At 39.2% G+C, this 25,522-nt stretch overlaps 1 protein-coding gene across 3 annotated transcripts in view; it reads left to right on the top strand.

Annotated features, from left to right (window-relative positions):
- LOC126922462 (POU domain, class 6, transcription factor 1) overlaps positions 1-25,522 on the top strand; it is a 210,940-nt gene that overhangs the window by 12,347 nt on the left and 173,071 nt on the right. For all 3 annotated transcript variants that reach the window (XM_050735013.1, XM_050735015.1, XM_050735014.1), the window contains exon 2: positions 5,271-5,566. In XM_050735013.1, coding sequence (XP_050590970.1) covers positions 5,300-5,566 — 267 coding nt within the window. In that variant the 5' untranslated portion in view covers positions 5,271-5,299. The remainder of the gene's footprint in view (positions 1-5,270; positions 5,567-25,522) is intronic.

Consider the following 25,522-nt stretch of genomic DNA (forward strand, 5'->3'; position numbering starts at 1 on the left):
GACACGTGTACACCTAGTTTAGAAGAAGACAGGGCGATAGGTACGACCATAGGTAGAGAAGCTAGCTAGCTGCTGGCCAGAGGCGCATGGTTGTTTCTAAATACACCTTATCTACTAGCCCCTATAATAAGGTGCGATCTGAGACCGTATATCGTAGCCAGCCACCTACATACACTCGCACGCACCAAGCCAGAGAAGAAGCCAGTTCAGCGTAGACACGTTCTCTAAACGTTACCACATACATACGTATAAGTAGGGAGGCAAAGTAGTGACGGTCAGTTCGAAGGAAAGAGCTACCCGCAATTCTCGGCCGCTTATACGCGGTGTTGTAGGCCACGGAGCGCTTGCAATTACAAGCTGGTCAACATATAATTATCCCCAATGACCATAAATTACCGGATTTTTATGCGCAACATTCTTAATTACCCTTTGAATTAACATCAATCAACCCCCTTAATTGTACGCTGCTGTTGCCGGCGTCGCTGACGCTGCGTTCTCTCTATCTCTCTTTCTTCTTCACTGGTCGCTCGATCATCTCCTTCTCGCATTTTCTTACCGCTCCTTCCCATCCTCCTAACTTCTACTCACGCTGTTTGGTTCCTTCTACGATCTTCGTCTCCCTTCACTCGAGTCGGGAGGATAGCGGTACGATGATAATATGAAAACGCGATATTCGCCCGGAAGCGAGGACGAGAGAGAAATATGCAGAAGGACAAGCAGATAAGAGAGGAGAAGACAATCGAGGGATGAACAGTTGCGTCGATAGTCGCAACGAAATTGGTTAGAGGATCAGTTCTCGGCGGTTAAACGTCTCTGATCGGCAGTTGTGAGAGAAAGGGGTAGAGGTCTCGCGACGGGGTTTGTAACGGCTCGTCGCATAATGCACGCGTTTTAATTGCCTCCCTAGACACTCGACCGATCCTCGTATCAATGGTCCCCGTGTTTTAATTGCATATTCGATTACGTGGACTTTCACCGGCTGATCCCGTCAGCAATTATCGCTCGAGAAGACATGCCAGGATGCACCCGATGAAAGCGGATACTCGTTGCTCGATCAAGAGAATCGAGCCTCTCCATTTCCCGGGAAAATTGACCGGATTCGTTGCACTACTGGACATCTGTTTCTTCGACGTTAGATTTCAAAAGTTAAAGTTTATGCAAAATCATTTTGTTCGTTCGTTTGATGGTCGTTTGAGTACTTCACTCCTGAGTTCCTATTTGTTTAACGACGATGGAATGAGATTTTAGTAATTGCATTATCAGGAAATGTAACTCGTGAATTATAAACTTTATTGTTGCGATGACAATTTTTTTATGAAAATCAAACTCTTTATTACCAAGAAAACTTTGCAACTACTTGTATTATCGTGCTGTCACGTGCACTACGAATAAGCGTGTAGATTATTCAATTCTGCTCTTCGTATCTCATTAAATCTATTCTAAAATATTTTGTAATTCATCGATTCTAAAACGATACCGATGACAACTTCGTTTCTTAAGCACCAAGTTCTTTATCCCCGAAAAAGCAAAAAGGAAGTAAAGAAAATGCAAGAAGTCGTAAAGTTATTCCTACCACCACACTATCATACGTATTAACAAGCGTTAGTATAAAAGCATTCTTAAATCGATCATATTACCGTACGAAAAATATCTGTGACACGTGTATAATTGTCAAAGTGGCGGTTTTACGGTGACGATAAATTTATCGTCGTATCCTGAGACTGAAACGAGATGCCTCTCGAGGTCTGATACGAGTTCGAAACCTAGCAATTTTTAAACTCTGCGGCTCAATGACATCTGAACGATGAACGATCGTAATCACTGTCGATTTCTTTGTCCGTTGTTTTGCAAGGATTCTCCTTCCGTTTCACATATCGCGATCGCAAAAGAGGGGAAGAGGGGAGAATGAACGATGCCGATACGCTAATGAAACCGCACTCTCATTAAAGCATCCAAATCGACGATACTAATTGGCTAGCTTTCGGAATACCCGGCATTATACCTCAGGATGCGATATAATAATCGTTGCGGACGAATTCGGGCCGGACAGCCGGTGGTTAAAGCGTCTAGTAATTTCACGGGCGCAGCCCTAGAGCGATTAATATGATTCCAACGGAAATTAACGACCGCAAACGGAAAAAAGGGAGGCTCGTTGGATGCTCGTCTGACCACACGTTCGTCGACAAGCGGTCCTTCGAAATGAAAGGATCGCTTAAGACACGAGCAATTTACTTCCTTTCAAACGAATGATTCGCACTGTAAGATCTTGCCGTAGGATCACGTTAACACCGAGAAACATTTGTGATTTTAGTATTTTCATATTGGTTATTGCGTGATGAGTGACTTTTGCGTGGTTTGGTTTGATTCTATTGGAACATTCTTTCTCATTAATCTAAAAATTACTTTTTAAAAAGATATATATTACAGAAATATGTTACAGATGAATGTTTATAGGAATTTTCATACATAGAGTCTCGATCCTCCAAATTTTCGACACAGAAATTCTTCAGCAAGTTGGAACAAATGCCAGGCAGAATGATCATGAAATCGTGCACCTTTCACGAGCAATTAAGCGTCCGCCTATAGGTTCCCAGAAATTCTCACGAATGATGCAATCCCGCGCGTTAATTCTCCGATAACGAGACACAAAACTACGGCAATTACGTGTTACGTAGCGCGTGGATCGTCGGCGTACGTATATAACAGAGTCCAGGCGTGTTTCGCAGACTGTGTCATTCGTGCGATTCTCAACCGCGATAGAACCGATTCTCTGTTCTGTAGGAAAGAATCTCTATCACGATAGAACGCCGCGTCGTCGACGGTCTCTTTAAAAAAAAAAAAAAAACCCGCCCGAGAAATATTTACACGGGTTGCCATTATAAAACGCCTTTTATGAGGAACAAAGTAGCTGGCGGGCAGAAGGTGCGCCCTTTGACAATAATTTGTCCAGAATAACCGGCTTCACTTTCTCTCTCTCTCCCTCTCCCATTTTCCTCTCTCCTTCGCCCCTCTAGCCCATTCTGCTTCCGCTCGATCATCCATCCAGCCGTTCGTCATAGGTGCCCGGCTTTTAAAAAGTGAAGCGCTGGACTCGGGCCAGCGCAAAAATAGAAGCAGATGTTGTTAGTTGCGTTCAGCAAGTACACGAACCGCGGCTTCGACGATGGATCCCCAAGCTTTTGCCCTAGGGAAGAGATGAAAAGGGAGGAAGAAAGCGATTGGGGAAAAGAGGAAGGTCTAACTGAGGCAGGAAGAAGGAAAGGAGAAAAGGAAAATGTAGAAACAGAGAAAGAAAAGGAAAAGATGGAATAAGGAGGATCACAGGTTTTCTGCAGTCCCTGTCTGGACGGCAGGCTGATCTCATTGCCCTTGAATTCTTACTAACAGGCCTCTTAGATAAAAATAATTAGCCAGATAAATGCGAGGTGTCGGTAGGTGGCGAGGGCCAGGCTGATTTTATTCTTGAATCCATCGAGAAGCCCCCCCCTCTCTCTCTCACTCTCTCTGCTCCCCCCCCCCCTTCTCCCTAACATTTTCGTCTGGTCCCGATGCCATCGACCAAATGTTTTTGCTTTGAAGTCGGCAAGATGAACGGCGGAACCTCCTTCTAATTTCCACTGTCTGCATTCTTAACAGCTGCGCGCAGCACGCTTCGATACGGCTGGCGGGATTCCCGCGTTTAATTAGCATCGTGTTTATGCGTGTCGTCCTACGCCCTTTTAAGTTTCCTGGGGTCCCAAGTTTCCAAATCTATCGAACGCGTCGTTGTTCTCACGCGGTTTTGCGAACTCTTCGAGACGTTCAGTGATAGGTTGCTTCGCGAAGTATAAGGTTCGAGCATATATTTCTTGGTGACTGGTGTTCTGTTCTTCAAAGTTGAAGCTTTCTGCGTAGTTTTGGAGATGTGTAGAAACGTTTTGGAACCATGGAGAAATATTGTTAGTAAGAATATATGTGATATTATATGATAAATTGTCGGCGTGTCTGATTATGTAGTATCTCTAGGTTAGGTTAAACGTCAGTAGGATGATCGTTTGTATCTTTATGAACATGATTGAAGAAATAGAATCTAATAGAGATTTACTTGATATTCAATACGTATTATAACAAGTATTATAGTTTGAATAGTTTATATATTTTTACATATTGCATGTATATGAACGCATGTAAATATGTCGTGTTACATACCTATGTCTTATACATATATGCGTGTGTCTCATGCATTTTTAAATTTTGAATTTCCCATAAATGCATAAAAATCTGGAATTTAGTCATCAGAGCATCAATTGCAAGTTATTAGTCTTTTTAACTTTCTTTACTGTATTACATTTCATAATAATAGAGAGGTTATGATTTTTTTTTCGGAATTTGTGAGATTAATTGACACTTACGTGTTTTCTTTGGTAAACATTAATACTATTATATGTATTTATAATATTTTTAGAATATATCTAAGATTAAATTTGGAAAGAAAGAATGTTAGAAGCATCTTGTATTCAAATGTATCGTGCTTGGCGTCAAATATCAGCAATTGTTTACCCACAGCACGCGCATCGTGAAAATTGCGTCGCGTCTCGTTGACTCTACATTCGTATGACAAAAGAAAACAAGCCTTTTCTCGAAAATAAAAAAACAATTGAACAAGAAAGAGTGTGTGTATGTAAGTATATAAGGTGTCTAAAGAATAAACGTACATATTCAAACCAATAGTAACATAAAAGTTAAGATAGAAAGTGCAGATAAAGATCTTGACTGTCATTGATTGTTATTATCAGATCTAAGCTTTTCACTATGAACAAAGTATCTTTGTATATAAGATTTGTCCATATATAGATATAATTACATTTAATTTAAAGCAAAATGCTGTAAGACTATTGTTGAAAAAAGAGACCGAGTAAGTGAAATTTTTGTAGGTTATGTTTCATTGATTGTTACATTGTTACATTGATTCTCGAATTCGTACGTTTGTGTCAAATTAACAATGCTTTCACATCTGTGATTAATCTTGCTGCTGCCTTTAAAATTTTATATCCTAATCTCACTTTTATTTCAGTGAATAAAAAGCAGGCTTGGGACAAGTCTTTGAACGTACGTCTTAATCCAAAATTGATTTATCAGATCATTATCTGACACATTTCGCTCATCGGCGCATATCGAACCGGGACAAATGATATTCCTGGCATTATGGAATTGGGAACGGGACAGGGGCGCGTGCGGGCGGCGATTTCAACTATTAGATCGGTCCTCAGAGAGTTTTGGTCGATTTGCAGATTACGAGTCCCCGGGATGCAAGGCTGACATGGCAGAGGGTTCGGCCGAGGAGGAACAGAGCAGTACCGCTGCGCCCGCTTCCCCGCCAGCTGATCTTCGCACTCTGAACACCCAATTGTCGCCGCCTTATCACCACCAGTCCCATCTCCAACCTCGTCTTCAGCATCTGCAGCATCCCAACATGTTGGCGACCGCCGTGCCGCCCAGGCACAGCCACAGTATGCTGTCTCATCAGGTGAAAACGGAAGCGGAGTTGGACGCGCCCTGCGACGTGCCATTGAATCTGAAGAGCGAGGTAAGTCCCTATGAATCCTATATATCTCTATTTCTCTCTCGCTCTCTCTCCCTTGCCTTCACTCTACGAACTAATGTACCGTGATCGATTAAGATTCGTTCTAATCAACACGGGAGCAGTCACTTCGTGAAACTCGCAATGCTCGTTAAATAACGCGACGAATTATACGAGAGATTTACTCGTGTCGTTCGAGTGGAAGTCGTTCGATTAATAGTTTAGGATATTTAAGGGGATGTATATTAAGCGACGAGGATTGATTTTTTTTATTACGATTTTCTTTTCTTTTCTATCTAGGTGAGTACGCGTCGCGGATGATTAAGCGATCTTCGATTTAAAATTTGGAGATTCTGAAGTCTTAAAAATTCATTATAATTGGACGGTGTTTAGATTGGAAAATAAAGAAATAAAATTATTATTAGGATCTAAAAACTATTGTAAGGATATTTAATACGTAAGTGGTTTTAGAAATGTTCAAAATTAAGATGTTAGAAATAGCAACGAGGAATGACAGCTAGAATTTTGTAATTTAGAGAAAAATTATTTAGCTTATATTTGAAAAAATATTATCTGTTTTTCGTTGCATGCAGATGTTTTTATAATTCGAAGCATATTAAAGTCAATAGTTTCCTAATTTGGCTAATTTTGAGAATGAAAGGGGACGTGAAGATTCTTCCCCCGGTATCCGTGGACTCGCGCAGTCCTAGATAGTTAATAATAAGAAAGACCCTCAGTCGAAATGATCGTCACACTCGTTAGTAACGGTTTTGTGTGTCAATGACAACCAATTGTCTGCTTAAGTAGCTGCCGCGCCGCATCCCAACCTAAATCGGCCAATGGTCTCTCTGACCTGTATATGATTAACGTACAAAACAAAGCGTGTCGAACGACTTCCATGTGGACGATGGGGTCATTGTACCAGTTGATTCTTTCTTCGGGGATTGCACAACGCGTGATACCATTGCTCTATCGTCTATTTAACTGTGCCCCCAAACTTAATATTTAACATCCAACGAAACGATTCTTCGTAAAGGATATGCGAATTTCTTACAACAAATTTTCATTTAACTTTTGTAATTTCTTTAGCATTCGTTTGATAAATTGTAATTAGAATCAAATATCCATTGAAATAATTTTTTACAAAAAAATACGCATATTTCTTACAATTCTATAAGCTTTACTGAAGTTTCATACCTATTTCAACATGCAATTGATAAATTGCATATGAAATCAAATTTAACCCTTTGACAGTGCAATAATATTTAAAACTATATCTTCAAAGTTTTCGGATCTTTTTAATTTTCTACAAGCAATAAATTATAATAATCGAGGCATACGTAATAATGTCCAAGATTTGAAATTTTTGGTATTACATTCAAAAGTTTATCCAAGTTTCTTGTGTTACATTGTGAAAGGGTTAATATCTATCTACGCAAAATTATATGTAGAATCAAACTTAATATTCAGCCAAATAATTTTTTCCACAAAAAGTGCGCAAATTTCTTATAATTTTACAATTTCTCCGCAATTCATTGTATAATCGAGCGGTTCATTGCACACGTTATTCGACATATCCGTGAGTCATAGATCACCAAGTTCTAACCGCTTTCTAAGTCTCGTAGCGGAAGAAAAAGACAAAGGCGTTATCGGGTAGTTACTTGTAAATATACCCATATACTTGTACCAATCTAATCTCCATACTCGGTACATATATAGCGAGTCGTTAGAGCATTAAGAGAGCGGCTGACTCTCGGGTTATTACCACAAAACTGCCAGAAAAGGTTGCTCCCGTTAGTACATCGGAGCTCGTGGGAAAATCGTAGCAGATAGAATGTCAAAGTTTCTAACGGGGCTACCACGCCACGGTATGCGACTTCTCCTGCGCGTATATACGACATTTGCCTAAGCGTTTGCATGAAAGACTTCCGCGTTCCACGGTACGGACTAAAGTCTAATCACGGTTTCCAAGTCGCCCCTCCATCGAAATGGCCGCGTCGATCATTTATCAGATTGTAATCTGTATCAGAAGATCAACACTAGATCTTTGGCGATCACGATCTATCGTGCTCTCGTTAACAAGAATACTTCTTTTCTCCTGTCAAGATTATTCGGTTCGGATCTTATTTATCATAGATCGTAATTGTTTATTATAATACACGGAACACGGGGAAAACGGGCGAAGTATAGGCTCGTTGCATGATCACGAACTGGCCTGAATGTTATTTTGGTGTACGTGGAACGAAGCTAGTTGCGTGCAACGCGCGAAATTAGTATTTATGGGAGGTCTGTTAACGAGAGCCGTTTTGTTCGGTTCGTAAGCGGTGAATTACTTGGCCGCTAGGTATTCGCCAGAGAGGCTAGATTGTAATTCGTATTGATGGCTAAATTTGAGTTAAACAGCTTTGTTTAAAAAGTGAAATATTTTCTTTCACTTTTTTTTTGTGGGCTTTCCATTGCTAGGAATTCTATATTTGAGATTATGTAGGATCAGCCGCTAATTATATTTTAGTACAGAGTACTATCATTATTATTATAGTTAATAGGTAACACAATTTTATTTGTTATTTATTAAACAAAAGAAGACATTTTTTGTCAGATGAGGTTTTTCGAAATCGCACAATAATTTACTGATTAATAACATTGGTGTATAATACAAAGTGTGGTGTAGAGTACAAATTGTAGATTATATCGATATCTTCTCTACAATTTTAAAGTTTTACATTATATAAGATAATCACATGATTTGTAAGTTGTAAAATTTCATTCACTTAATTACCAAACTAGAGCTTTTATTACAACCAGTAACTTATAGCTTATGACTAAAAGAGCTAATCCAATTGTGTAATTCTTTCGTATTAGAGAAAGGAAAAAAATACACTAATGGGAAGTTTAACTCGTGAGGTACCTTAAATGTTCAAATTGCTAAAAATCCTAAAACTACAGATAACACTGTGTCCATCACCGCAATGGGGAGGCCAGCATTAATGTCAGTATAATCCTAATCGTCGTCGCATTCACGCCGGAGCGTTTTATTAAAGTTCGACAAAAGCGCTTCTTTTTTCACGGACGGGCACAGTTGATTCGTGGCATCACGGGAACGCCCGACAATTCGTCCGTCCAACAATGCACAACAATGATGCCAATTAGTCGACGAAAGAGAATAATAGTATACTAGAAGAGGAATGAGGCGGCGAAGCCTCAGACTAGAGTCTCGAAAACAGCAGTCTCATCCGTTGGTCCACGCTTGGTCTCTGTTCATCCATTACACTATTATCCCCTCGGCAAACATCCAGGATCCATCCGTGGACACTCCACGCATGGACTTAATGCCTCGGCGTCCCGGTCCTCGTAGTCTCGTAGAAGAAGGGAGCATGCAATTTGCGCGCAAAAGAACTAGGATGTGTTTCATAGCGACGATGCAAAAAGAAACGCCTCTCTCTGCTTAACAGGGTACAGCATACATAATAATGTCGCCAGCGAGTTTCCGCCGGCGGTAGTGCGCTCGCTTGGTGAGATATGAAAAGACCCAGCGAAAAATTGCGATCGTACAGTCGCCGGCTACGATCTTCTTATTTATCGGTGTTAACATGTCAAAGATGCTTACCTTTTTCTTGTTCCTTTTTGAACACTTGTACTCTTCACAAGGTTCTTAAGATGTTTAATTTATGTTGTTCTTTCTTCTGATTTTACTACTTTACTTATTTTGTAGAATGATTATCGATGAGTGTCCAAGAAAGTGGCGAGATAATGATATATGAATAATGAACAAATGAGCAAAGTAAGCGGTTGTTGGATTATTATTTTGTAAGCGTTAGGAATGAAAGGCAGTGAAAATTATGATCGTAAAATTATTCATCGGTATTAACATGTGAAAATTGCTTAAATTCTTTCCTTTTTTCATGGAATATATGCTTGAGAGCTTTCTTAAGACGTTTAATTTGCTTCTTTCTCATTTTACATTTTATTACTTTACAATTATTATTGATAGACGTTGAAATAGTTGTTTGGTAAATTATAGTTAATATAGGAGTTGAGAATAAAAAGATGAAAAAAAGTTTAAAATTTGAAAATCCTGTCTTTTACAGTGGTGTGATTTTTACTCATCATTGGCAAATTAGATCATTGACAACCAGCAAATAACAGAAGTTTTATTTTAATCGAATGATATTTCAAATATTTACTTCGATAAGTGTTCCAGAATTTTTTCAGACTTTTCGAAAATTTAAAACAGTAACAAGTTAGATTTATTTACGAACAGTCTGTATTTTGTTTTACTATTTGTATTGAACTTTTTGTTGTTTAATTTTGAAATAGAAATTCTACGAATATCGTAGGAACAAAGATGAAAGATGTTTAGAAATGATTTTGTTGGATTAATTCACAATCGTTTTAAGAAAATAGAATTTTGAAAAAGTGAAGTGAAAATTTTATATATTTTAACCAGACCAAAAATAAGTAAAGAAAGACCAGTTCGAAAATGATACGTACTATAAAAGATCTTTCGTCGTGTAGATATTTCTATATTATACTAAAATTCCCCTTTATGACTATTTTATCATACTAAGACTTTCAGAAGTTTGAAACCGTCAATTGAACTTAATCATCTTTTGATAATTTTCTAACCTGTAATTCGAGAACGTCTCTTCACATAGAACATTAATCGTTTGAACTTCTCGACGCGATAATTATAAATTATTAGACCTCTGAGCGTCGTATTCCAAATGATTCCCTCAATGCCATTATACACATAGTCATTTCTCTTTTAATTACAGAATATCTTCTTCTCGCGAGAATAATAGATATTCATTAACACTAATAAGTACACTTATACAAAGATGCAATCCTTCAAGGATTTTTCGTTAGAGGCCGTTCGAGAGTAAATGAGCCACTCAACGGAAAAAGACTAATGCTGTGAAGGACTCGTTTGCACACAGTTACTATCATTGACGATTAGAAACCATAAAAACTCGATGAGAAAGGATAATCGCGGCTCATTGCTATCGGTCACGGTTTTCTCATGGCCATTCGCGGCTCTGTGTTTCTCCTGATTGTCTTACGATTTGTAAAATATTACTCGTGTATTTTCGAGCTCTTATTGTTCAATTCTCATAGGGAAATTTCATCAGTAGGGAAATTTAGCGAGGATGGAGAAATATGAAGAAAAATGATACTGGCGAATAGTAAGAACGTTGATTGTTTTGAATTAGTTGAATACTTTTGTTATTGAGAGTTGAACTGCTCAATTTAGATAATCAGAGAAAGATTTTACCAATTTGTGTCTATCAGGAGTCTACAATCTCGAAAGTTTTTCTCACGTATGGTACAAATGGCTTATATTAAAATGAGATACGTGTAGCTAGAAAATGCGAAGTTATAGTTAAATTATCAGATCAGAATATCCCATTTTGTTGTAGTTGACTCTATGAATATCAATGCAATTTGAAATTCAGTAGTTGACATTAGATAAAAGTGTTTAAAACAATCCTCCATTCTTAAATCAGTTAAAAAATTCACACTTTTATATATTCGACAATTTTTTAATAATTTTAAAACGTTTGCATGGGCTATAGACAAGTTTCTTTAGATTTTCATCCAATCAAAGATCTTCCCATCACTACAAAATCATTGTACAATTACAAAAAGAGAGAAAAAACAACGAAGTTCTTGTAACAATCTCGATTTTATCGCAAAATGCATGAAGTCGAAAGTACCCTTCAGAGCATTGAAATCACCGAGCGAGCGGCGTTAAAAAGAAAGAGAAAGAAGGTCCCCTCCCTGCAAATTCGTTAGAAACGACCAGCGCAGCGACTGTCGCGTCGAGATCCAATTTCCCTGCACTCGTACGACCTATGGAACGACTTGAAATAAAATAGAAGCGAGTAGAAAATGCATCGAGTGCCTTCGGCATGGGGTGCCAGCGATCTGCCGGTAGTCGATACGTATCTGCGAGTCAGAGAATCCGGTTAAACATCGAATAGATGCATCGTCACGAACGTGTCTCTCCTTGGATCCTTGGAGAGATTCTCGAAGAGAATACACGAGAATATTACACGTTGAAATATCACGAATAATCGACGATATACCGGATTTTTGTCAAGAAAGCATCCTTGCATGTATAGTAGCTACAGATTCTTAAATAAATCGGAGAGTTGGAAGTAGAGAATCGTAGTTCCGCGTACAATTTTTGATTTCTTCAAAACTTCAAGTACAATAGCCAGCTGTCGATCGAAAGCCATATTTTGTACATGTCACTATTGTGTTTTTATGATGACATAGGATAGAGAAAAGAAAATGTTATTATCACGTTGACTGCTAGGTGACCCATGTGTTACTAAATCTTTTAAATTGATTACAACAAGATAATTTTTATGAACTAACAAATTTTTAACAATGATTTAAAGAACATTGGAAGGAAAGGTAGCGCAAATACAATATAACACTTTGCAAAAGTTATATTGCAACTTCGAGGAAGACTTAACTCGTCACTCGGATTCCCAATTTTTGGAATTTTGGAATTTCTTTATATATAAGTTACCTACTCATAAACGTATCGTGTCATCTTAAAATTCTAAAATTTGCAAGAACTAAAACCGATCTAACCAAAATTATTTTATCCCTATTACCTTTTAATCATGTAATTATAGAAGTATATGGTTAAGAAATTACTTAGTTAACCTACTTAGTCCTTATTAGTATCTCAACTTAGAGGTGCACCCTCAGAGTACACCATATATTTTTTACGATATTCTATCTTATTTCTAATGGAAAATATATAGACAGACTGTTACGATCAACAAAATAATCTAACTTCAACTAAACACACGACCAATCCAAAATTATTGAACAAGAAAATTCGTTATATAGCTAGAGCTAAATCCACGTTATTTAAATCGACATTATTCAAGGTTCAATTGAACTTAATGATTTCGAATGGTAGATTCTGATGTTCGGAACCGTTCGATGGATCGACAGGTTGGTGTACGTAGTGGAGGGCCTTAAGGCGCATTCCACCTTGATGGCCACGAGCCCGGGACCGTAAATGCATCTGTCAAGAAAGTGATTGAAGGCAAACGAGGGGTGCTGGCGCAGCAAACCGGCCCGGCTTCACGTTCGGATCTCATTACCTCTGCTGGCTCATTTCACCGAGTCAATCGGGTTTCGATCGAATTTCACAATTATCGTCGGTTAGCCCAGGACAAGGTTGCGCTCTCCGCGGATTCGATGATTTCGCAGCGGTTCCTGGTTACGGAATCACGATCGTGTTCGGATTCTGGCACACGTGAAATCTCTTCAATTGTTAAGGCAGGCACTGTACGAAAATTCATAAAGTAAATTTTATTGTAGCTTTGGATAGGTATGGATACTTTGGAAAGATAGTAAAATGCTAGTATAAAATGTTGTAAATATTATGTAACGTCAGAGAAGATAGCAATGATATACCTTTTAGCTTTAGGCAAAACGTAATAAATATACTAAACTGTAAAAGATTATGTCAATATGATTCTGATATATATTGCTTTTCTCTCCGTATTTGGGCAGAAAAATATATTTGCAAATATATGTGATGAAACATTTTGAAGTTGACGATGTATGTGACATAAAATCGCAAAATATAAAAATGGGCAACTGTACAACAGTGAACACACTTCATTTATTCGCATATATTCTCTTAGTATATTTTACTCGATATTAGTACTATTAATAAAATTGAGAACATTGATTATAATCTTTTATACTCGCGTTTTCGGAGATGTTCTCCATTCACCACGTCTATAGCGTGCAATTCGCTACTTTGTGTTTCCAGCTCATCAAGCGACGCTGTTCTTCTTAGAGAAACTTGCTGTCGTTGAAACTTGCCAACTAATTGGTTTACAGACTAAGTAGTTACTCATATTTCAAACGCGACATTGTCTGTTTTGTACGGGCATAAATGAATTTATGGCACGTAACTCTAATTCTCCGCTTCCTTTTGCGCGAATTACTTTCGGAATATCGTTCTAACGAATATTGAACTAGATCGTAAATCACTTGAACCATCGACGATTCTATATAAATACAATGATTAACATTCGACGAATTGAAATGTACGTGAAATACGACACGATACCATCGATAATTAGCCAAATGATTCCTCTGTCCTTTCGAGTATTCAAACTTCGAATTCTATAAAGCATCACCGGCGAGATGACGGACGTCGCTTTATGGATTGGAAAATCTGCGATTTTATGACGCACGATCGTGTACTTGCCGCTCGCGAAAGGTTTATTCAGCCAATAAAGAATAAAAAAAAAGGGGAAGAAAGAAAGAGAGGAAAAAATGGAAGGAAGAAAAGAATCGAAAGAAAAAAGGGGGGAAAAAGTGAGAAAAAAGGAAGAATAGGGTATCGCTCGACAAGCGGCGTTCGGTAAAAGCAAGGCAGCCAGAACGACGTCGACGAAAACCTACAAAAAAAGGAAATAAAAAAGAGGAGAACGGGCAGAACGAGAGAAAAAGAGAGAAAGAAAGAACAAGTATTAAGAGCGACGGAGATAGTTAGAGCGAAGTATACAGTGAGAGAAAGGGTGACTATAGGATAGAAAGGGTTGGAAGGGAAGGGTGGAGCGAGAAGGGTGATATCCCGTCGGCCGACGGCTCGTCTATTTCTCCCGCTTGCTATTCGCAGAGTGATGGAATGTTTATCAATAGATTAATCTCGGAGATCGGCGTGCGGCTCCGCACAATCGCTGGATCGGACTCCTCGATTGCGATTAAACATAAAAGTATTATTTCAATCTGGCCCCTCCGCGCTTGCCGTACATTCAGACTCCATCGTTCGCGCTCTTTCCCTCTGTTCATACCATATACCTGTAGATACACATATACAGTGAAGGGAAGGAGAGAGGACCGCACAGTATATGTGAGATAAAGAGAGAAACAGAGAAAGAGAGCCGCGGCCGAACATACATCCCCCGATAGATCGGGCATTTTTCCATTAGATTGGAACTTGATTAAATTGAAAATCTGTCAATTTAGGAAAAAGCATCCGACAGCTTATATTGACGGTGGACATTATACGCCAGTGGCCAGGCAACGAGGCAGAGAACTCGTTGGCCTGACAACTCTGCTGTAGATAAAAACCCATCGTCGCGCGAGGACCCCGCCACGGTGGCGGAGCCGTGTGCACCCGGCCCACACGGGCCGCTTTTCCTCTACCGCTTTTTGCTATCCTTTTTGCGTCCTTGTAAAATTAATTGCCGACGCTCTTTGAGGGCGACGCTCCCGTCGCGGCGCGCAGCACCACCAAAACGATCCTCTCCCTCTTCCTACCCTCCGGAAATTCGCTCGCGGTCTGTGTCATTCGTTCAATCTCCATCTGATGCGAATCTCCGCTACGTGAATACCCGCTCATCTTTGAAACCACCAGCCCGATTTCGCTTTTTCTATGACAATTGATCGTGCAGACTTTCTGCGTGTCGATGGTGCCAATGATTTTCCATCATTTGTGTATAGCCGTAGGATTCGGCTTGTTTTTCGTGATCTTTTTGAAACGTGTATCTATAACAAGTATAATTATTCGCAAGTTTTTTATTTTAAAGAAAACTCGTTTTTTTTTTAATTTTGTTTAAAATGGTGATTGCTTTACAATAAAAAGAAATGATAAAGATAAAGAAACTTTGGTATTTTCATAGTAAGTGACACTAATCACAGGTATAATATTTAATAAGGACATTTGCTTCTTTTTAATAGTTTGCAATGATTTTGTTCTTTATGTACCTCCGTACAATAGAACATTACTTTCTAATGTACCTATATACGTTCAGTAGAACATTATCTTCTGATGTACCTACATACAGTAGAACATTATGCCGCTACAATATTGTGTTTCAAAAGCTAATATGCAATAACAAACTTGGTGTTCGTAATTTTCGAAGCTTATAGAATTATCTTGTTGTTTGAAAGCTCCTCAGGTTACCTAATTTCTAACCTGTGAGCTAGATAAAGGAAGTTCTACTATACTGATGGAAAAACTATCGGCATTATATTTTTTTTTCCATAATGACATCTAAAATCTGAGTTAAGTTTTCTAAAATGTAATTTAAATTTATTATCTATAAATTCCATTAAAAAGTTATAAATACTTCTGGTAGTTATTAATTTGTCATTAATTTACACTTTTTGGTAAAAATTATATGGTATGAAAATCTTATAAAACGAACAAACTTGTAATATCATATCTTATAAAATAAATTCGACAAAGCGTACGGATACTCAATGTACACATTAGTGTATCGTATATGTGATTGTAAAGAAGTAAGGATTGGATAACAGAAAACAGAAGATAAAGTATTACGAAGCAATTGTGTCGTAAGTTTAGAACAAAGAATCGTCCTCCGCGACTATTCTCAACTAATTATTAATCAAGGGGCATTCATTGACAAGCTTAAATTCCCCGTACACCGCACACGGAAACAAGAGATTTTCTGCCACGTAGACACCTAATTTGGTATAATCAGTCAAGCCACTATATGTGTGCGTACGTACGTGCAACCGACCAACACAGTGCGTATTTAGTCAGAGATCGTTTCTTAACGAGATTCTAAGAATCCATTTGGAAAATACTTATTAAAACGACGATCCCTCTCGCTACGAGCGACCAATCAATTATACGCTCGTATAAATCCCCGAGATCGTCGTGAGAATCTTCTCCAAACCCAGCCCATTAAATTCACTTACATATAAAATTATTTATAAATGTCTTATTCATCCACCATCGTTTTTATCGTATTTTCAAACGATTTCTTCATACGCATATGTCACGGACACATGCCATAAAACGAATCGTGTTTTAACTAATCAAGATGTGAAACGTCTAATGGTAATAAAGTTGTTCTCTAGACGCTTATTCTCCGAGTTTTCAATGATATCATAATTATTTGTGGTTGTTTGATTTATTCTTCTTTTGAAATAGTCGCTACAATGTTAATTAGTAATTAGTATTGGGTCATAAAAATCCTTAGCTACTTTTTCATTTTGTACTTAGAATCTTAATAAGATTCGAAATAAAATTCCTATTTTTCTAATTTTAAATCCATTTTAACAGATAGTTTAGATTTTTTAGTTGATTAAATCGCGACTTGTCTGAATTCTACATCTTATGGTTAAATACAAATATTCTTCAGTTTCTCTTTTCCTCTTTTGCTTTATCAGGTTCCTCCTATCGCGATTCCCTTTGTTTATTCTAATTCCTCTTGTATATATCAGGTGGAGGAAAAGAAGGTAATTCGAGCGGGGGCTTAGTTGAGCCGGTAGTCGAGATAATTCGACGATTAGGCGGAACATAAGCCGGATAACATTATCTCGACTGATTTAAAACAGTATCTTGCGAAGGAGCGAAACGCTAAGCACCGCGGGAAACGTGATTGCAATTCGCTTGCCGGCCGTATATGGCACCATTGTCCAAACCAGTTCGATGTTCGCCTCGCAATCGAGAACGTATTACGCTCGCGATAAGGTGTTGCGATTGCGCGAGATATATTTAATTGAAAATGCGGCCCGCCCTAACGATGGTGCCACGCAACCAAAGTCGTACTGTACAGTCGCGGCCCGTTATTAAGTAATTTAAACGGCCAAGATTATACGCACTCTTCTTATGATAATTCACGGATCACGTGTCGGTCGCATGCGTTTTTACATCGCGAGATTCGAGGTGCTTTAAGAGATCCTTGTTTTTTAAACAGGCAAGTATACAAGCTTGGAAAGGAATTTGATATTTACGAGTTTGGTTTTATTGTGTTAGAATTATTTATTGAAACATAAAGATGTGTGTGCGCGTGAGTTTATTGAGGATAGTTAAATTATGAAAGGATCGAAGGACAAGTTCTGATTCTCGATCAAGAGACCTTTTGTTCCTTTTTTGTCAGTTTGAAATATATTAAATGTTTTTACGAAGTTTGCATGACACGTTCGTTGCTACTAATTAATTTTTGTTCGTTGTTTTAAGTAATAATGTTTAATTTCTGTTCTTAAATTTTCTTGGCTTGGATTATTGCAACATGTGCATCGATGGCGAATATCTAAATGGAGGTCATTTTGATTGTTCTAAAAGATTGATTATTCTTTTAATTTAGTTAAAGCTTCTTTGTAGCATATATTTACAGAGATGAATACGAATTGTACAATTTTATTCTTACTTATAGGAAAAAGCAATTTTATCAATAATACATCTGATTATTCAAAATATTTTATTATAGCCTAATCGAGATACAATTTTTATTTCATATATTTATTCACTCCAATATATTTCTGTTTCTTCACGTTCAAGATACTTAGCCCTATTATTTCTTAGCACATTCATTCATCCTTGACGAGAGAAGTGGTTCTTCTATAATTCTAATCCAATATTATAACCAAATTTCTCCACATACAAAACCAATCTCTTCAAATCACATTTCTCCAAAAATCATCAAAGATATTCAAATACATAGACTTACAAAAATTCACCTTTAAGTGAAGATTAAATTCAGGCGACTCGAGGGTTAAGAGACCTTTCCTGCTTGATTAAAGACAATGGTATCGCGGACGAAGAACCGCGGAGGAAGAACCGCGGATAAGTCACGTTGCAATCGTGCACCACGACACGGCCTTTTAAAGTAGGAAACTCGCCGGAAACTAGCGGCCACACGGTACCTAGAACTCTCCGGTGCGGTGCCAAATAACAATGTTGAATCTCATAAACAAGGAGACAAGACAAATACCCGGCTGGCCAGTGGTCCAAGGGCGCGGAGTGGACAGAGTCCGTTCCACCCAACCACCCCCACGGGGATGGGAGATTCTGCTGGTAATTTCACGGTGTCTTGCATCCCTGAGCCACCCCCTCTGGCACTCCCCATCGCAGCCCTCTCCATCCAAAGCCGCGCGATACGTTCGCCATATTCGTACACGCCAGTCCCATATTATGATCGGCGTTCACCGCATTAATCGAATACGAGCTAACTACCGTGACGCGTTGCTCGAATGCTGCGGTTCCTTTCTTGAAAACACATTTTCGTTGTGTGAAATTGTATGAAATAGATATGGAAGATGAGAATGTTTACGCGAATAAAATTATCGAAATTTATTTCTTAGCAGAGATTTGTTTTACACATTATATATTTTTGCATATTATTTACGTGCTTTTTATGTGGACTTTTGAACCTTAAAGATTCCTAACTCTTTTATCTAACTTCTACTTATGGCAAAATTACGAATATATAAATTTGCAATTTTTTTAGAAAAGAAGTGAGATGAATATCTTTTTAGTCCTGGCGATTTAACAAGTTAATTGTAGGTATTAGACATTGTTATTTACCAACTTTTCGACCCTTTTTTTAACGAACATTTCTATTATATTTTGCATTTAATAAAATACACGGATACAATATATAGATGTTTATGGATATGTAATCCATATAACATATATAAGAAGACAAAGATATCTGAAGATATCCATGATATGATCTTGCCTGGCTTCCATGGACAAGGTTCTTAACTGTAATCGGATCAAAAAATTTCCTAGAACCCACTTAAACTGTATAAGACTTCGTAACACCTTCGATATATAATATTAAAATCGAACGTTGTAAACCAAAGTATCAAATCGTACGCTGCGACGGGCAGAGTAACACGATGTCTTCGTGGAAGAGCAGACGACGTCTGGAAGGGTCAGCGGGATTTGCGCGAATGGCCGACGACTTAATTGATCGAGGGCCATAAGCGAATTAGGGATGACCAATGTTCCACGTGCGCAGCTCAGGAATAGAGCCGGGGGAAGACGCGGAGTTAATTCAATTCGAGGAAGGCTGAAGGGGTTTCAGGACGTCTCTCGCGAGACGTAAATTTGCGTACCACCGAGACCCCCTTTACTCTCCTCTCTCACCCATTTTCGTTTCTCTTACTCCCAGTGGACGATAGACATTCGGACAAATTGCATCGATGACTCCGAAGGAGCTGCTTGGCCCCTTGCTTTTCCTCACGGTCCGGTCAGCTTCTCAATTCCAACTTTTTCCTACCTCTTTCCGCCCGAACAGCCGCGAGTCATAAATCAAATTATACGCTGAGTGAGATTAGATTTCTGTTTGGCCACGTTCGAGTTTGGGTCCCGTAGATTCGACGAGGGTAAGGACTGCTGCGGTGGCGTAGAGACCTTCCCTCCTAGCCTCTCTTCCTCTCGTCATACCAGTTCCCCTTCTCTCCTTCATGAAGCGTGTGGCACGGTGTTGCTGGCCTGGTGATAGTGGGCGACGATGGCCGGGTTGCTTTGGTAGTAGTTGTACCAGCACAGTGGTGCTAGCAGTGGTGGTGGTGCACTACGAGGTCCAACATTAGTTAACGATTAATCAAGGCGCTTGTAGCTCAACATATATCATTAAACTAGTTAGCGAAGTAGGGTCGGCCAAGTGTGCTGACCACTGGCTACCACCACCCACCCGGCCTCCACCTCCCTTCAACCTGACCAACCCCCTTGACCGAGCCCCCATCTTGTTTCCGCGGCCGATCCAACCCTCTGGCGACGTGCTCACGTACCGAACGGAACTCTTAGAGACTCCGAGTTGAACCTCGTCCCTGATGTTTAGCCCGTTTCCACTGGCTGCCAATTGCTCGTTAAAGCCCGAGCGCAACGAGCAGTAGTTTCGCGGATACGAAGTTGCACGAACGAATTTGAGGATCGAATACGATAATCCCCGGTGGTGCATTATCCATCCCCTTTCGTACGGTTGCTACATAATGAATGGTTATAGTGACGATACCCGGGCCTTTTACGATTTAAGGTAGAAATTGGGTTTTAGGTTAACGTGTGTAACGTTAGGCGAAGAACGATGGAGTAACAGCGAAGCTTTCGTTCGTACCGCGGCTAGTATGTTTACCTGGACGCTAGGTTTACCAGATTGTAGAGAAATTCAGGTTAGTCCAACGAGGAGGGAAGAGGGAAATTCAGAGTAGCATAAACTGACCAGTGCATCAGATGCACACGTAAATATTCTCTCGTATTCCAGGGAACTCAAACCTAGAGAGATCACCCTTTCCTGGCTATCTTGCTCTCTCGCCCTTCCACTTCGATTGGACTCCACAGTTCCTAGCATCTCCGCCTTGCTTGCTCTGTATCCCTCTAATTCTCCGTCTCTTACCTCCTCGTTCGCCCACGATATTCGCACACAGGCCGATCTCAATGCCCCATCCCACCGGTCTCTTCTAGTTTTAACCATCGAGAGACGGCCACATAGCCTCCTGTGCGCCCGCGGGCGCCCCTTATAAATCCTGCAGGACTCCTGCAGGCACTAATGTACGACTGTTTGCGGGTATAACTTGGCCCCGACACGAAGGATAGGGGATGGTGTTTCCAGTACATGCTAAGCCGGGGCTAAAGGCTCGCTAGACCAAGCCATTCCTCACTGCCCTACAGACTTACACCTCCATCCCCCTCCTCGTGTGCTTGTCTTTGCTTCTTATCCCTAAGCAAATGTGGTCACCGCGAGGAGGGCGCCGGGATTTATTGATGGATTTACGACCTTGATGTTTAGATCTTAGAGTAAGACGAATGGAATCTTGAAATCGCGAGCGTCACTCGTGTTTAATCTTCGTTTGTGCGACCGTCCATCCTATCTCTCTCTCTCTCTCTCTCTCTCTCTCTCCTCATTCCGCTTTCTCCTTGCTTCAACTGTTTCACTCTCTCGGTAGAACCAACAGAGGATGAGGTGTTTGTTTCTTTGAATTGACGTCAGAGTCGCCGTACCCAGGGACGTCGATGGGAATTTTCAATTAATACTGATTGCGAGAGTGGTGACTGTGGACTTTTTACATGGTGAATTTAATCCTTCGCGCCTTTATTGGACCGTGTAATCGAAGCTGCTTAATTAAACCAGCCTAACTAACGTCTGGTAGGAAAGTATTATCGGGACAGTCTCATCTTGTTAGCCAACAAAGAGAATTTTTGTTTTTAATTGATATACGTTGTATAGTTGCAGGCGTAGGAATAATTCTCGCGAACAGAGCGAAGTTAATGACGCTGGAGGGGCTGGTAGTAGGAACGCCTTTAGATTATCGACATTTCGAGATGAAGCAGAAGCCCGAAGGGACTGGACACATTAATACCGTCGCAGGGAATCACTTGGCCGAAGTTATTTGACCACCACTGTTCATCCTGGGAGATGGTATTAAATCCCTCCCCCCCTGCTACCACCCAACCCTCTCTGGACCCACCTTCAGTGGTTCAGACAGACTTGTACCAAGGACCAGAGCTAGCTAGGCACCAGTGTCCGGCGGTGTCGTCGGCAAACGTTTGCTCGACAAACAAACTGAACTCCCGGTCCCTGCTTCACCATTGCGCGACTCTGTTTTACTATATAAATGAGATGGTCACCCTAAGTACGGGGGTTGAAAGGGATGATACTATACGTGTGTGTCGCCACCACCCAGACCCGTTTTCCACCTTGATGACCGCAACCACCGATCCTTCCTCTCTTACTCTTTAACTTTCTCTCGGAAGTAGCTCGAATCCAGCAATAAGAAGTTTTTCGATTAATTGTCGATGTGTAAGGTATCGCTATGACGTTTCAGAAACTCGTCTTTACGATGATTGCCTTAACAAATTTGACAGATTGTTTAACTATTGATTCGTTGAGATTGTTTAATTGACCTAACGACGCATATGGAATATCGTAGGAATCTTTAAAATTTAATTGTGTAAAATCTGTGAATCTCCCATATTAATTGAAAGTTCAAATTTTCCAATTTTTAAATTGAAGTGTTTCCATTTTCAAATTTAAAAAAATTTCTCCTCCTGTTTTTCATAAATGCCTCGATATCTACGAACAGAAATTTAGGTACTCTGATAATAGGTAACTATCAAAATTAGTTTTGATAGAAATTAATACCTAAAAGTGGTATAGTTTCAACTTTCGAAGCCTCTTTTTCCTTATATCATAAAAAAGAAAAGATGTGTCGGATATAAAATTGGTTAAAATGTCAGGTTTGCGGTTCTAAGAATAACGTAATCCTCCGGTGTACGTGGAAGCTACTTCGTATTAATGTTTGCCCCGATATCTGTAAACAGGCATTACCTGTATCTCCGTATAGAGGTGTAACTATCTGCTCGGCGAGCTAGCCGTGGGTTTGAACGTTAGCCGGCCACAGGGATTAGGAACTTCCTTCGGCCGGGTCACCCGTGCACGCCGTGTTTGCGCTTTCCTATCTGTATATCGCGGAAGGAAAAGAGAAATTCGTATCTCGCTGCTGCTTTCCACCCGTGTTGATACCAAGATTTTAACTTTGCCAACTGTATCGATCTTTAATAAGTTCTACCCTTTGCTTTTTAAATTACAAAGGCAATTTATTGGTCAATGTTATTATTAGTCTATAATAATTATAAAAATGTCATTTTAAAATCAGTCGAATCATTTTGATAGCTTCGATATTCAAAGCTTCTAATTACAATTCTTTATATTATATATTTATTATATTATATCTATAATATATTTGAAATATTATCACAATTTTTAAGTTTAACTATGAACTTTTTATGTTACATATTAATTGATGACACAGATTTAATTTTCTAACTATAGCGAGTAACTTTGAAATTCTGATATTCACTTTTAACCTCAACCCAAAATTTAATTTCTTTGATTCAGTAATATTTCAAACATTGTCATAAGCTACCAACTTTCCAAATCTTCTATAGTAAAATAATTATAGAAATTTTGAAATCTTAAACAGTCGAAGCCTTTAAACTCTCCATCGATGCTGTCACTACAAAATTCTTTCCAATTCGTTTTATTCCCCGTGCTCCAAATTTAAATTTGTTCAGAAAACGTTAATAGAATAGCAAGTTCCAAAACTTACTCCACTTGTATCTGATTATAGTCGATCCATAATCGTTGAACGAAGGGGTAATGTATGAGGAAAGGTCCGGAATCGACGGGAGAGCTAACGCATTGGCGTTAAGCGCCGCGTGAAATATGCAATACTCGGATCTTGTCTACTCCCTGGGTACAGTTTATCAACCAGCGTTCGCCCTAAATCATGGTATTTTTAGCGTTTGTCATCGGCGGCCGTGCAATCATCTATATTACACTGTTTGCTCAGATACGTTTCGCAGGGAGAGAATAAAAAGGCCGGTTTGCAAAGATTCATTGTGGACGATAACGTGGGTTCCAGTGAGAAAGAGAGATAGAGACGGAGAGAGAGAGCGATGACACACTGGCATTACCGTAGATGACAGAGTGGCCGGTTTCATTCACACGCGTGCGTGTACGTTGGACGGTGGTTAACTGACGCGGAATATTTACATTGTGTGGCGGTGCAATTAAGCCTCGTATCCGGCATCAAGCGTAGGAAATTCCGTGCGGACTAACACCTTGCTCCCTGCTTTCATGCCGCCTGTTTCTGTCCTTGTGACAAGCGGACTGTTTCGTGCGAAACAGGAACTTCCAACGACCGTGTTTTTCTCCCTTTTGTTCCACCACGCACCGATGATGAAGCTTTTTTCTTTTTCATTCGCTGCATTTTGTCTTATCGTCCCATATATTGCGTCCTTTCCTTCTCGATGAAATTTTCTGTTTCTCGTTTGAATTCTTGCACTCCAAGTGTTTAGAATTCCTTATTATTTAAAGTTTCTATGATCTTCGAATTTTTGTATCTCAAATTTTGGGTACTTTGGTATAGAATCGAAACAAGAATTCAGGCATAACAGTACTTCGTCGCCTAAAGTAGGAAAATTATGAAAATTGTGCCTACAAACTTGTCCTTTTTCTTCTTAATATATTCATAAGAAATTATGAAAATTGTGCGAAAATAACAAAGTAACATAGTAATTGTAAATACGCGACTGGATCGAAAATTACGTAAAGAAGGTAACGGACTTAATTATATCTAGTTATTTTAGTTTATATTCCTTTTTTCTTTTCGATTCGAGAGTGAATGTTAGAACACTAGAATAGAGAGGTTAGCAAGGTTAGCGGTGAGTCAGTAAATCGTGGGACTCTAAATTCGTAAAGCAATGCGCAGCGGGAAAGGAAGTTCGATCGTTGGATATCGATCAGTATACTGTGGCAAAGGGGTATAACTGTTTCTACTGCTCGTAAGGGAATTCCAGGTTTGAATCGGCTGGGAAACGCTCGGGAAACCGTTTCAGAGAAATGTTAACGTACCCTTGACTCGAGCACACCTTACGGATGATTGTCCTCTGGGGCACGGCAATATGATTTCCATGCACAACACGATTCTTTCTTTTTTCCTAGAATCGAGATTCTACGTTTATAACACAGAGCAAGAAGCGTATCTTGATGAGAGTCTGATAGCCTCGTGATTTCATTCGTGGAAACTGATTGATAATTTTATTGAAAGCACAGTTATAATAATATGATATCAAGAATTGTGGTGGCAGTTTTTGTTGAGATTGATGAAGATTATGTAGTTTCGTGGTAATGGGGAACTTCTTGGAAATGTATAAATCTAAAGTGTTTCGTATTTGCGTTGAGAGCAGTGTAGATAGAAATCTATTGATGTATAAAGGATGGAGAATGTTTTAAAAAACATTTAAAATATATTTTAAATTTAATGTTTCAAACGTTCAAATTCCTAAATATTCAAATACTTTTACAAATTTTGCAAACTTTTTATGTTTCCAAATTTTTTAATTTCAAAGTGCAAGTATTTGATTTCTCAAATTTACAAACTAAACAATTCGGCTGTTTAAATCTTCACCAACAAGATACGTACTATTACGATTATCGCTTAATTAAGTTTCCTTCGATAATTCATTTTATTCGTCCATACGATTTCAATTCGCCTCCATGTAAGTTTCCAACCAAATTCTACTAAAACGAGACGTTCCATGGAACATCCAACTTGCCACTTCTTTAATCACCACTTCCTACGTCTGTCGAGCAACAGCTGACGCACCTAACATCACCAATAAGATTCATCCAAGCCCTTTCTATCTGC

This window comes from Bombus affinis, chromosome 12, assembly GCF_024516045.1.
Source record: "Bombus affinis isolate iyBomAffi1 chromosome 12, iyBomAffi1.2, whole genome shotgun sequence".
NCBI classification, from domain to species: Eukaryota; Metazoa; Arthropoda; class Insecta; order Hymenoptera; family Apidae; genus Bombus; species Bombus affinis.